Source organism: Colobus angolensis, unplaced genomic scaffold (genome assembly GCF_000951035.1).
Source record: "Colobus angolensis palliatus isolate OR3802 unplaced genomic scaffold, Cang.pa_1.0 Scaffold50, whole genome shotgun sequence".
In the NCBI taxonomy this organism is placed as follows: Eukaryota; Metazoa; Chordata; class Mammalia; order Primates; family Cercopithecidae; genus Colobus; species Colobus angolensis.
In genome coordinates this window covers 2,737,504-2,749,776 of record NW_012118488.1, presented here as the reverse complement: position 1 = coordinate 2,749,776, position 12,273 = coordinate 2,737,504, and the positions used below count along the sequence as shown (strand labels likewise).

The following is a 12,273-nucleotide window of genomic DNA, read 5'->3' as shown; positions in this document are numbered from 1 at the left end:
GGGAAAACATGAACAAAGTTTTCTGGAAAAGAACATACAAATTGCTTGTAATTCTGAAAATATGTTCAACGACTTCAAAACTTAAAAATGCACAAGTCCTTTGAGATCACCCATTTCTAAGAATATATCATATAGTTATACTTCCATATACACAGAATAGTGTATATTGTGTGCACCACCTGAAAAAAGAAGCAAATAAAATTGGAAACAATCTAAATATTTCTCAATTGTCATCTAGTTACATAAATTAAGATATATTCAGAATACAAAATGGAACCATTATAAAGGAAGAGACCGTAGTAAAGGTATAAAATCATCATTAAGATGCACTAAGTTTTCAAAATACAAGGCAAAAGATAAAGCTCGATATATGGAATGTTGTTATTTGTGTTAAAAAAAATTTTATTTATACACATTTCTGTAAGGATACTATGGGAATAGTAGTTGCTTTTCAGAAGGAAGTTGGGATAAGAGGTGAGAGGAAGACTTATTTTACTTTTTAATGTATGTCCCCAATGTAACTTATGATGCTTTCCTTTAGTGTACATTACCTATTTTTTCTTTTTCTCTATTTTATTTAAAAAACTAGAGATGGCGGTTCTCACTCTAATGCCCAAGCTGGTCTCGAACTCCTGGGCTCAAGAGATTCTCCCGTCTCAGCCTCCCAAAGTGCTGGGATTACAGATGTGAGCCACTACACTGGCCCCTATTTTTTAAAGATAGATCAAAATCGAGAAATTATTTTAGTAGTGCTTGTTTTTATATATATAGGTAATAAAACTACTATGGACAATTTTGAAAATATGAAAAATTTTAAATTAATTACATTTCTGCTTATTAGGGTCTGGTCTACATAATCTTTATCACAACTAAAAGGCAGAGTTTTCTCAGATAATTAAAACCAATGAAAATCAGACTGCTGGCCTAGTAATTCATTTTTTAAAATAAAAACTTTTTTCTGAGGCAAACTTTCAGAGCTTAATTCAACAAGAACGATATCTAAGCAGTTGCTTAAGCTGGTAGCCCGGGTTAAAAAAAAATTGTTGGTGGGGTTGAGGGGGAATAGATACTAATTTCCTTTTAGCTCGCAGAGCAGCTCTGTGCAGCTGAGATCAACTGAAGAGTGAAGAGGAGAAATTATTTGCACCAGTCGCACCAAAAACTAAGCCAAATTGAAACCTATTTGTCGTTGCTGGGCTTCCCGAGTTCTCCAGTTCTTTCTGGCAGCGTAGATCTTCGGACCTTTTCGCCCTGGGACCCAGTGGAGCCCGCTCTAGGAGATCCTGTTTCGGCGGGACTTGGCCGGCGGGAGTCAACGCGCAGCACTGGGGCTGCTGCTTCTGGGTGGACGCCTTTGGAGGAACTGAGGGGGCCCTGGGATGGAGCGTGGGCCGAGATGGCATTCACCATACCCCGATGGGAATAGATACTCCAGGAGGACACTGCCTCCTTCTGCGCCCCTCTGCGCCCCGCTTCTGCTCAGGTAGGCGATGGGTGACCGAGCAGCCAGAGGAAGGAAACGGGGAGACCCTCTGTCTCTAGACCTACACCCCCGACCGCTGGGCCCCGCTTCGGGCCATCTAGTTGGATTGGCCTGTCTCCGGTGCGCTACACAGCCGGCCCTCTGTGCCTGCGTCAGTTCTCGGGGATTTGGTGAGGAAGCTCGCAGGCCGAGAACTCTCACGCTCTCTCCACGGAGCTGTAGGCCCAGGAAAAACATGGGGCGGGAGCGGGGAGGCGGCTGGAGGCCCCTGTGGGTCCGCTGCTTCCCGCTGGACGGCGGCGCGGGCTCTCGGCGGTGCGGGCTCTCGATGTCCCTGGAGCGACCTGAGACAGACTCCAGCCCACGCAGGAGAAACACGGGTCTTGGGTCTGGGCCCCTACCCACAGATTTGCCCGAATTCTCCCTTTTCCTCCCTGGACAATAGCCTCAGCTGTCTTCTGAGTCCTCCGCAGTAAAAATATAGGGAAACCGAGGCATGGAAATATAAAGAGATATGCCTGAACCGGGTCAAGAAGGAAATCCTGGGGATGCTTTTGTAGTCAGCAGGAGCCTTGGCTACCCTGGAAGATCAATCGTGATGGAGAACAGGCAGATAAGGACGGCCCAAGGTGGGGGTGCGGGGCATCTATGCCAGGAGAGGAGCTGCAGGACGGACAGAGAGACCCCCCTCCCCCGGAGTCCCCAGAAGGAGCCCTGGGAAGGGGGACTCTGACTTGAGAACCAGCAAGCGAACTTCCCAGGCTTCTGGTGTCTCCTCAAAACGCAGCCTCTGAGAAGCCAAAAGGATGCAAACATCGTGGAATTATAAAGGGACTGATTTACCCCCAACCAGCAACCCCCTCTTTCCTTCTTTCTCCATTTCACTAATGGCAGCATTCCACCTCCTCCACTCCCTTCCTGGAGATTCTACTCTCCCTCATCAGTCCCTCCAAAGAAACTACTAAAGGAAGGAAAGACCACTGTCAGCCAAGCGAATCTTGTTCCTCAATCCCCTATTCCACTCCCATTCCCCTCCCGGGCCCTCTGACTGATGGGGCTAAATGGAGGGGTGGGGGATTGGGGAGTAGACTGGAATCTGAGTATTTGCCCAAATGCTTCAGCTTTCTTTCTTGTGAATATAGCTGTGACTCTGTCACATCAAACAAGTAGAGATAACCAAGAATAAGACTAATGATGAAAATGAAAATAAAAATAAAAACTTCCCGATACAGGCTACCAAACACACACACACACACACACACACACGTGTAGGCTTTCTGGGGCTTTAAAAATGTGGGTGGGTCTCTAGTACTGTTTTTGGGCCTATAACTTGATGAAAGAGATTGGAGCTGATAAAACTTCTGGATCACTCTAGATCGTTTTGTTTACAAGCAACAAACCAAAACACTTTCCTCTCAATATTCAGTCAGTAGAGGTGAGTGATTGAGAGATTTTCCCCCACTGACAGGTCGATCAGCTCTTGGCTGGGAGAGAAGGCGCTGGGGTCTACTCTTAGCTAAGTGCAGGGACCTTGACTAGCTCCTGGCAGGAGCTAACAACTCAGGGAAAGTGAAAATTCCAGCCAATCAACTATTGTTTGGTCAAAGAAAAGCCAAACAATGGCACTGGCTGATTTCTCCCAGAATTGGCAGGGCTGGCTGGTCATTTTGTCATCCTAGAAAGCCAACCTAGCGGGTGCTGAGCTGAGCGAGGTCTACCTGTGTCAAAACAAGTTCTGGATAATCCCAGCCTCCAGTACTGTCCTATCCAGCTCTCTGGGACTTCCCATCGGCTCTGATCTGCGTGCCCTGAAAGTCCCTGATTTCTTTAACTCCAATTTTCATGCTTCTTCTTTTCCCTGTGTGAGCTCCCATCTGTCCCTCTGTCCCTCTGCCTGTCTGTCACAGACTGCTTCCATTTCTCTGGAGTGAGGATTCTCTGGATTCAATACCTCAGGTCTGGCAAAGGAATTAACCCATATCTGGTTAATTGGCTCCTTCAAAGGCTGGATCAGCTCATCTGCGTGTGAGGACGCAGCTGCTGTTGTTCCAGCACTGTATCTTTTTGCAGGTGGGTGCTTGTGGGCATGGTTTTGGATGGCACTATTTCAGATACCTTTTGGGGCAGACAAAGCTGTCTTTATGGGGAGAGTGACCCTCCACGGCCTGCATTTATTAAATTCCCACATACTTTGAAACTACATCACATTTATTTCTTTCCTCCTGGAACTGAAAGTTCAAGTAGGTCAGAGAGAGGAAGAAAATTTTATTTTTTTCAAAAGTTTAGAGTCCCTAGGCCTGCCCGTGTGTGAAAAAGAAATTCCAGGCTGAGACTCTAGCTGAAACACAGACTTTATCCACTGTTTGGAAGGCCCAGAGGAGCTTCAGAGACCAGTCAGGACAGAGTTCTAGGGTCCGCAGGGAGCTGAGGGGGTATTTGCAATCTAGCCTCTCTTTTACTTGGGGAAAAAAAAGATGTCTGGCTTCCAGATCAAGAACGGGAATTAAAGGAGGCAAAAGGGAAAAGAAAGCCAGGAAGGATTCCGGAAATTGCTCTCAGAGGCTGCGTGAGGTTGTGCTCTTTGTGAAATTTCACCATGGCGTACCGTGGCCAGGGCCAGAAAGTACAGAAGGTTATGGTGCAGCCCATCAACCTCATCTTCAGATACTTACAAAATAGATCGCGGATTCAGGTGTGGCTCTACGAGCAAGTGAATATGCGGATAGAAGGCTGTATCATTGGTTTTGATGAATATATGAACCTTGTATTAGATGATGCAGAAGAGATTCATTCTAAAACAAAGTCAAGAAAACAACTGGGTCGGATCATGCTGAAAGGAGATAATATTACTCTGCTACAAAGTGTCTCCAACTAGAAATGATCAATGAAGTGAGAAATTGTTGAGAAGAATACAGTTTGTTTTTAGATGTCCTTTGTCCAATATGAACATTTATTCATATTGTTTTGATTAGCCTTATGTTATACAAGATGGTAATAAATGCTGTGGGATTGTTTGTATTAAAAAAAAAAAAAAAAAAAGAAAGAAAGCCAGGAAGAAGCAAAGCTGAAGGAGGCTTCCTCTACTTAGAACTGGCTGAGTGCAGGGCCCCTAGCAGAGCCTTCTGCTTCTAACTCAGGGGTCAGACAAAAACTGAGAGAAAATAAGCCATCCCGTTCTTCCTTCAGTTTCTCCTTCCTTCCTTCCCCGAAAAAAATCAGATCTTACCTTCTTTTAGGGGGAAGGAACCCAGGTGCAATGCCAGAGTCTCCCCTTTCTTCTCTGGCTGAAATCTGGGTAGGGGGCTCACAGTCTCCCTTGGATCCCTTCCCCTCCCCCACCCAACCCCCTCCTCTGCATTGCCTGGGTCTGGAGAGGGCACCTGGCAAATAGGTGGAGCTACATAGAGTAGCCAGATGCACTCCCTCCCCATTTCCAGATTCTGTTCACATGAACAGACTCAGTCCCCCAACCCTACCCTCCCAAAAAGGTTTCAAAAACGTAGACTCCCTAATGCTGTAGACCAAGAGGCTCTGCAGTGTTAATGGTTCTATGGGAGAGGCTCACACCCATTCTGAACAGAAGCCTGTTTTGTAGATGTGGGGCCTGGAGTTTTTAAAGTTACACAGAAAGGAGTATAAATCCCAGGCAAGAGCAATTCCACATTGCACAGGAGAGACCTTGAGATGTGAGGTGAACATGGATCATGGGTGATAAAGACCAAATTTCAGAGGCCCTGGCAGTAGGAGGAGCTTCGGCTGCCAGGTTAGCTATAGAAAAACTCAGCATCAATTTCTATTCTGCAACGAGATGGCTTCACATATCCTTTGCAGATATTGCAAAACAAATGATTAAAATATATAAATGTATATGTGTGTATACATGTATACATATATGTTATATATATACTATACATATAAAAATACCAGATGTTCTAAGAAATAAACCTCATCAAATCAGCAGTTGAGAAAACAAGACCCAGTCTCTTAGTACTCCTAGCCAGCCAAGTGAGCTCTCTTTAAACTGAAGTCACCCTTACATTTTGCCCCAATACCCTCAAGGGATAAATATGTTTCATGTAAGTCTCTGGAGAGGATAGCTCGCAGCCAGTTACTTAGAATGGATTATGTGAGATTCAGTTTACGAGTGCAAATTGTATTTCACACATGAGTCACCTTGAATAACCCAATAATTAATTAAAACCACGTCCTGCAGGGGAAAATTTATTACATTCCCTGGCTTTTTATGAGCTAGGTGTAGTTTGGAAATGAAAAATGTGAGGCCTCTTCAGTAATGTCTGTGCTGCATTCTGCACTCACGGAGTCACCCTCTCACCCAGTCCCAGTGAACAAAGTTTTGGACAAGAGAGACTTCAGCTTAGAAGGGTAAAGCAGGTTTATTGCAGCCTGGTTGGGGCCCCTTCAACTTTTGGAACCAGATTGGTCAGTGTTTCTTGAAATTCCTCTTGGAGAGAAGTTGGGGCTTTGAGTAGTTGGCGCACCAAAGCTAGGAGCCCTAGAAAGAAGGAAGGGGGGAGGCCGGGCTTGGTGGCTCACACCTGTAATCCCAGCACTTTGGGAGGTGGAGGCGGGCAGATCACCTGAGATCAGGAGTTCCAGATCACTCTGGTCAACTTGGTGAAACCCTGCCTCTACTAAAAATACAAAAATTAGCCAGGCGTGATGGCATGTGCCTGTAATCCCAGCTACTCGGGAGGCTAAGGCAGGAGAATCACTTGAACCTGGGAGGCGGAGGTTGCAGTGAGCTGAGATTGAGCCATTGCACTCCAGCCTGGGTGACAGAGCAAGACTCCATCTAAAAAAAAAAAAAAAAAGTTAGGGGTGTGCACGCCGGGAGAAGGGGACTCAGGGCTGAGATAAGGCCAGGCTCCAGACTCCTTGGTGGTTCCTGGGGAAGAGGAGTGGGCATCCTGGTACTCTTCCCCATGCTAGGAAGTCACAGCTTCTCCAGTGGGTCAACATCCAGTCCAGGTATCTTCCTAGCTTGAGGGATGTGTGGCGTGTTATGGCTTCTTTTTATACACAAGAGACCAAGTTTGTCTGCTGGTTCCTCTTCCAACCAAAATCTTCACCTTCTCCTCAAATACCACCAACTATGAGAAAAACAATACTTTGTTATATAGGCATAACACTCTTTGTAGAATCTCAATTTCCCTCATCCTGATTGATTGTCTCGAAGTAGCCCTATAAGGAAGGATGGGCAGAGAGGATCACTTCCATTTTATAAATGAGAAGACCAAGGGCTGCAGAGAGGAGATGGCCAGTCCAAGGACACACAGCTTGAGCACAAGCCAGAGCAGAGATAGCAGTTCAGGCTTTCCACCTCAGTGGTACCCTAAGGGCAGGAAGGAGTGAGAGATGGCAGAGCTAGACTGGCCACTCCACCTCTGAAACAGACCATGTTCTTTCTTTGGTTCCCTTGGGAAGCATTCAGGCCTCTGGGTGCATCCCCAAGGCAGGAAATGAACAGTCCTGCCCCTAGAGCAGCAATCATGGCTTTAGATCTGGAGCTATGTATCCAGTGTTTGAAACTTACATAATCCAAAGACCCACCAGAGAATCCAATTCTTGGCTGCCTCCAGTGAGAGAAGGAGTGAGGTCTCTCACTCCAAGAGCAAAGAGGGGACCAACAGGAGTCAGAAAGTGACCTAGTGGGTAGGCAGGGGAGGGCACTGCCTGTTCCAGCTCTCCTTTCTTTGGCAGGGTGCGGAGGGGAAGATGCAGCTCTCCTGTCCATACCTGGCTGCCACAGCCAGAGGACAAGTAAGAAAGAAACCTGTAAGAATCAGTTGTTTGGTTCAACATAGAGCAGTCATGTTTTCTGAGGATGTCCAATACCTTTTGAGAACTGGGTTGGTCCAGGTTTTTAAATAAAGTAATGGCATGAAAAACAGGATTGGGAGCAATTGTTACAGGTTATAAGACAGTTAAGAGACATCAAGCAAATGTAATATGTGAATTTTGTTTAGATCCTGACTTAAACTAATTGTAAAAAGACATTTTTGAGACAAGTGAGGAAATTCAAACATGGATAGTATTAAGGAATTATTCTTAATTTTGTCTTGTGTGATAATCACATAAAGGTTATACATAAAAAAAGAAAAAGAACAGTGGCTTATGCCCATAATCCCAACACTTGGAGAGGCCAAGATCGGAGGATCCCTTGAGGCCAGGAGTTTAGAGACCAGCCTGGGCAACAAGGGAGACCTTGTCTCTACAAAAAATAAAATAAAAATAGGCCGGGCGCAGTGGCTCTTGTCTATAATCCCACCACTTCGGGAAGCCAAAGCGGCAGATCGCTTGAACAAGGGAGTTTGAGACCAACCTGGGAACCCCTGTCTCTACCAAAAAAAACAAGTACCCAGGCATGGTAGCACATGCATGTAGTCCTGTAGTCCTAGGCATGGGATCACTTGAGCCCAGGAGTTCAAGGCTTCAGTGATGCTGCACTCCAGCCTGGGTGACAGAGCAAGATCCGTCTCTAAAAACAAACAAACAAAAATTTTTAATCTGTTAAAGATTCAAACTGAAGTATTCTGGAGAAAAAAAAAAAGTCTGGGATTTGCTTTAAAATACTCCAGAAAGAAGGCTGAGCGCGGTGCTCTTAACTTTGGGAGGCCGAGGTGGGCGGATCACGAGGTCAGGAGATTGAGACCATCCTGGCTAACACAGTGAAACCCCGTCTAAAAATGCAAAAAATTAGCCAGGCGTGGTGGCAGGCGCCTGTAGTCCCAGCTACCCAGGAGGCTGAATGGTGTGAACCCGCGAGGCGAGCGCGGGTTCCACTGAGCTGAGATCTCGCCACTGTGCTCCAGCCTGGGCCACAGAGTGAGACTCCGTCTCAAAAAAACAAAAAACAAACAAACAAACAAAAAAAACACCTCCAGAAAGAAATGCAATACAATGGGCTATGAGTTATTATTGTTGAAGCTGGGTGATAAGTATGAGCAGTTGAATTACACTTTTTTTGTTTACTTTTCTGTATCTGTAGAATTTGCCATTAGAAAACAAATCACTAAGCTGGGCGTGGTGGCTCACACCTGTAATCCCAGCACTTTGGGAGGCTGTGGGGGGCAGATCACAAGGTCAGGGGTTCGAGACCAGCCTGACCAACATGGTGAAATCCCGTCTCTACTAAAAATACAAAAATTAGCCAGGCATGGTGGCAGGTGCCTGTAATCTCAGCTACTCAGGAGACTGAGGCAGGAGAATTGCTTGAACCCGGGAGGTGAAGGATGCAGTGAGCCGAGATCATGCCACCACACTCCAGCCTGGACAACAGAGTGAGACTCCCTCTTCAAGGAAAAGAAAAGAACAGAAAGGAAGGGAAAGGGAAAGAAAAGAAAAGAAAAGAAAAATCAATAAAGCAGTGGGCTCATGTCCTTAAAAACCACACATATACACCAATGTTTACCCTCAATTATAAAGGGTGAGACTTTGAGAGCCACCTATAAAATCAAATTCAGAATCCTCAGTGCCCACCAATACCCATTTTTTTTCCCCCATGGAAGGGACAGGCTTGGAAGGTGTTTTGGCACCAGGTTGACCCAACCATGCTTCCCTTTCTGCTGTCAGTGTGGGTAACAGAGCCATTAGAGGAGTTTAAGCCTCCCACAATTCAGCTCTAGGTGAACATTTGCCAGGTATAGCTCCTTTGTTACTCATGTGGACTCAGCCTCCAAAGTGAAACCGGGTGGCAGGAATGGGGTGGGAGGAAGAGGATAGAAATTAGTCTCCACTTTTGTAGTTTTAGAAGTCATGGGGGGCACTGATAAAAAAGATGACAGTGTATTAAAGGGTTTTTTAAATTTTATTTTTATTTTTATTTTATTTTATTTTTTGAGACAGAGTCTCACTCTGTCACTCAGGCTGGAGTGCAGTGGCTTGATCTTGGCTCACTGCAACCTCTGCCACCTGGGTTCAAGTGATTCTCCTGCCTCAGCCTTCCGAGTGGCTGGGACTACAGGAACATGCCACCACGCACGGCTACTTTTTGTATTTTTTTTTTTTTTTTTTTTTTAGTAGAGACAGGATTTTACCGTGTTGGCCAAGCTGGTCTTGAACTCCTGACCTCAAGTAATCAACCGCTTTGGCCTCCCAAAATGCTGAGATTATAGGCATGAGCCACCACTCCCGGCCGGGTTTCTTTCCTTTAGAGTTCATGTTTTGATTTTTCCAAATCCCTTAATTTTTCCCTTTTCCCTTTAATAATTTCCCAAATATCTTAGGTCTGTTTTTAATATTAGTTTGAGATACTAATGAGATTTAATGAAATTTATTTCCATTTTAAAATTTGTCATGGCTGGGTGCAGTGGCTCATGCCTGTCATCCCAGCACTTTGGGAGGCTGAGGTGGAAGGGTCGCTGGAGCTCAGGAGTTTGAGATCAGCCTGGGCAACATGGCGAGACCTCGTCTCTATAAAAAATTTTAAAATTAGCTGGGGTGGTGGTAAGTACCTGTGGTCCCAGCTACTCAGGGGACTGAAGTGGGAGGATTGCTTGAGCCCGGGAGGTCGAGGCTGCAGTGAGTCGTGATCGCGCCAATGCACTCTAAGCTAGGCGAGGGAATGAGACCCTGTGTCAAAATAAAATGAAATGAAATAAAATAAAATAAAATATGTCAACGATTTGTGTTTGGAGAGGGAAGAGAAGTAAAAATATCGGAATCAGGATTTGGTGCCATAAAGACTCGACTTGCCTCTAGAAGTTGGACAAATTAATCTCCTAAACCTCAGCTTTCTTGTTTTCTTTTTCTTTTTTGAGACTGGTTCTCGCTCTGTCTCCCTGACTGGAGTGCAGCAGCGTAATCACGGCTCACTGTACCCTCCAGCTTCGGATTCAAGCCAGAAGTTCAGGGTTCAAGCCAGGCTGGTCTGGAACTCCTGGGCTCAAGCGATCTGCCGGCCTTGGCCTCCCAAAGTGTTGGGACTGCAGGCGTGAGCCACCGCGCCCGGCTCAGATCTCTTATCTACAAAACGGAAGTAACAGTTTCCCCCCACTCCTGCCCCGTTCTTTTGTTGTGTGGATTAAATAAAAGGCACCTACAGAGTACTTAAAGTACCCGGCACTTCGCAGACTTTCCAAAGGGACCGCCCCAAGGAGCCCTAGAGGGCTATGGGATTAGAGATGTAGGGGTCTGCGCGGCCCAGGGTGCTGGCCATAGTGGCGTCAGGGAGTGCAGCTTCTCAGTCCCGGATCAAGCAGGCGGCAACTCGCCACCCGCCAACGCACTAAGCGGGTTTTCGCCTTGAGGTACGACCTCCGCTCAGGGTGGGGATCGGTGGAGGGCAGGTGCACCTACCAGCATAGAGGAGATCTTTGCGTGCGTGAGTAGAAGGTAGGGACTGCAAGAAGACTCCCCAGCTCTCTAGTTGCGCTGGCTGGACGGTTAAAGACCTCACCCGCGGGCCGCAGGGCGCTTTACCATCGAGGAGCTGGGAAGTAAACCCCGGCCGGTGAGATGACTCAGTCCCATTACTGAAAAATCTGCCCTACCAGGTGTTTACACACGCAGAAGGAAGAAAAGAATGTCTCTGGGACAAAAAGGGGAAAAATTCTTTAGGCTGGCCTCTAGTTTTGATGAAGAGTTGGCGGGTTCCCCTTAGTTCCTATGAATTCTCCCACCTGAGAGCGATCCACCTTGCCGGCTTGACCAGCACCGATCTTGGGCCATGCAAGGCCGGGGAGGATGGACTGGTCGGCGTCAGTCTGTGCCTTCCCGTGTCCAAAGCTTGGCCTGCACTCCCGGGGCAGGTGATTCCCCAGGCTAGAAAAACCATGCAGATGGGGGTGGAGGACAAGCAGGCAAAGGAGGCAGAATCTACCGGTAGACTGGTGTAGGGGATTCCAATTCAAGGGCAGAGAGCACTCCTGACCCCACAATCTCTATCTGCATCCCCCACCCAAGGCAGCTGGAGATCTGGGCTGGGCCTGGGCCAGACAGGTTATTGAGAGGATGGAGGGATTGGAGAGACCAGGGTTTGCTTCCCACGGTTCTTCCCCAGCTCCCCCACCTAAGTCTCTGGGGTTGAGCACCATTTCTAGGGGAAGTTTCCAGGTTCATCTCGAAATTAAGAAACTGGGAGCCCTGGCCTTGCCTCATAGAGCTAGACCAGCAGTTTTTCAACCTGGGAGGGACTACCCTTGTGACCAAGCTTTGGGTTCTTAGGACTTGGTGGGCATTGAGCTGGAACCAGAACACCATCCTGAATGTATGAGTTTCTACATACGCAAGTCCCAGCCTGCCTGACTTTTTGGACTCCTCTGGGGCAGGCATGGAGAACAGTCAGGGCGCCACCGGAAACTCTAAAACTGCATCCAGCGGCCATAGCTGTCTGCCTTTTGTATTCTTTATTTCTTCTGCTCCCACTTCAGTAGCTCAGAGCTCCCTGGTACCACAGAACTGGCCATGGGTTGCCTGAGGTCAGTTCTCTCTGAATTGGGCAAGACATCAACCTTGCCTAGGCATCTGCCCCCAGCTACCCAAGCACAATGCTGGTTAGCACTGAATGATCTCTAAGGAGTCTCCTGACCCCAAACACCAACTGACCCGTTTGGGGAGCCGGGGAATGCAGAGCTCTCTGCTCATTAAGAGAAGGGAAAGGCAGGGAGCTCTACATGTCCCCTAAGCTGAGAGCCCTAATTAAGGACTTCAGGGGGGGAAGTTCATTCCTTCCTCTCTCTCTTCTTTCTTTCTTTCTTTTCTTTCTTTCTTTCTTTCTTTCTTTCTTTCTTTCTTTCTTTCTTTCTTTCTTTCTTTCTTTCTTTCTTTCT

General features: G+C 46.9%; 1 protein-coding gene across 1 annotated transcript; it reads left to right on the top strand.

Annotated features, from left to right (window-relative positions):
* Positions 1-4,018: 4,018 nt before the first annotated feature.
* Positions 4,019-4,479, top strand: LOC105524577 (small nuclear ribonucleoprotein E). Its single transcript, XM_011959882.1, has one exon. The coding sequence runs from the start codon at positions 4,080-4,082 to the stop codon at positions 4,356-4,358; it is 279 nt and encodes a 92-aa protein (XP_011815272.1). The 5' UTR covers positions 4,019-4,079; the 3' UTR covers positions 4,359-4,479.
* The last annotated feature ends 7,794 nt before the right edge of the window (positions 4,480-12,273 follow it).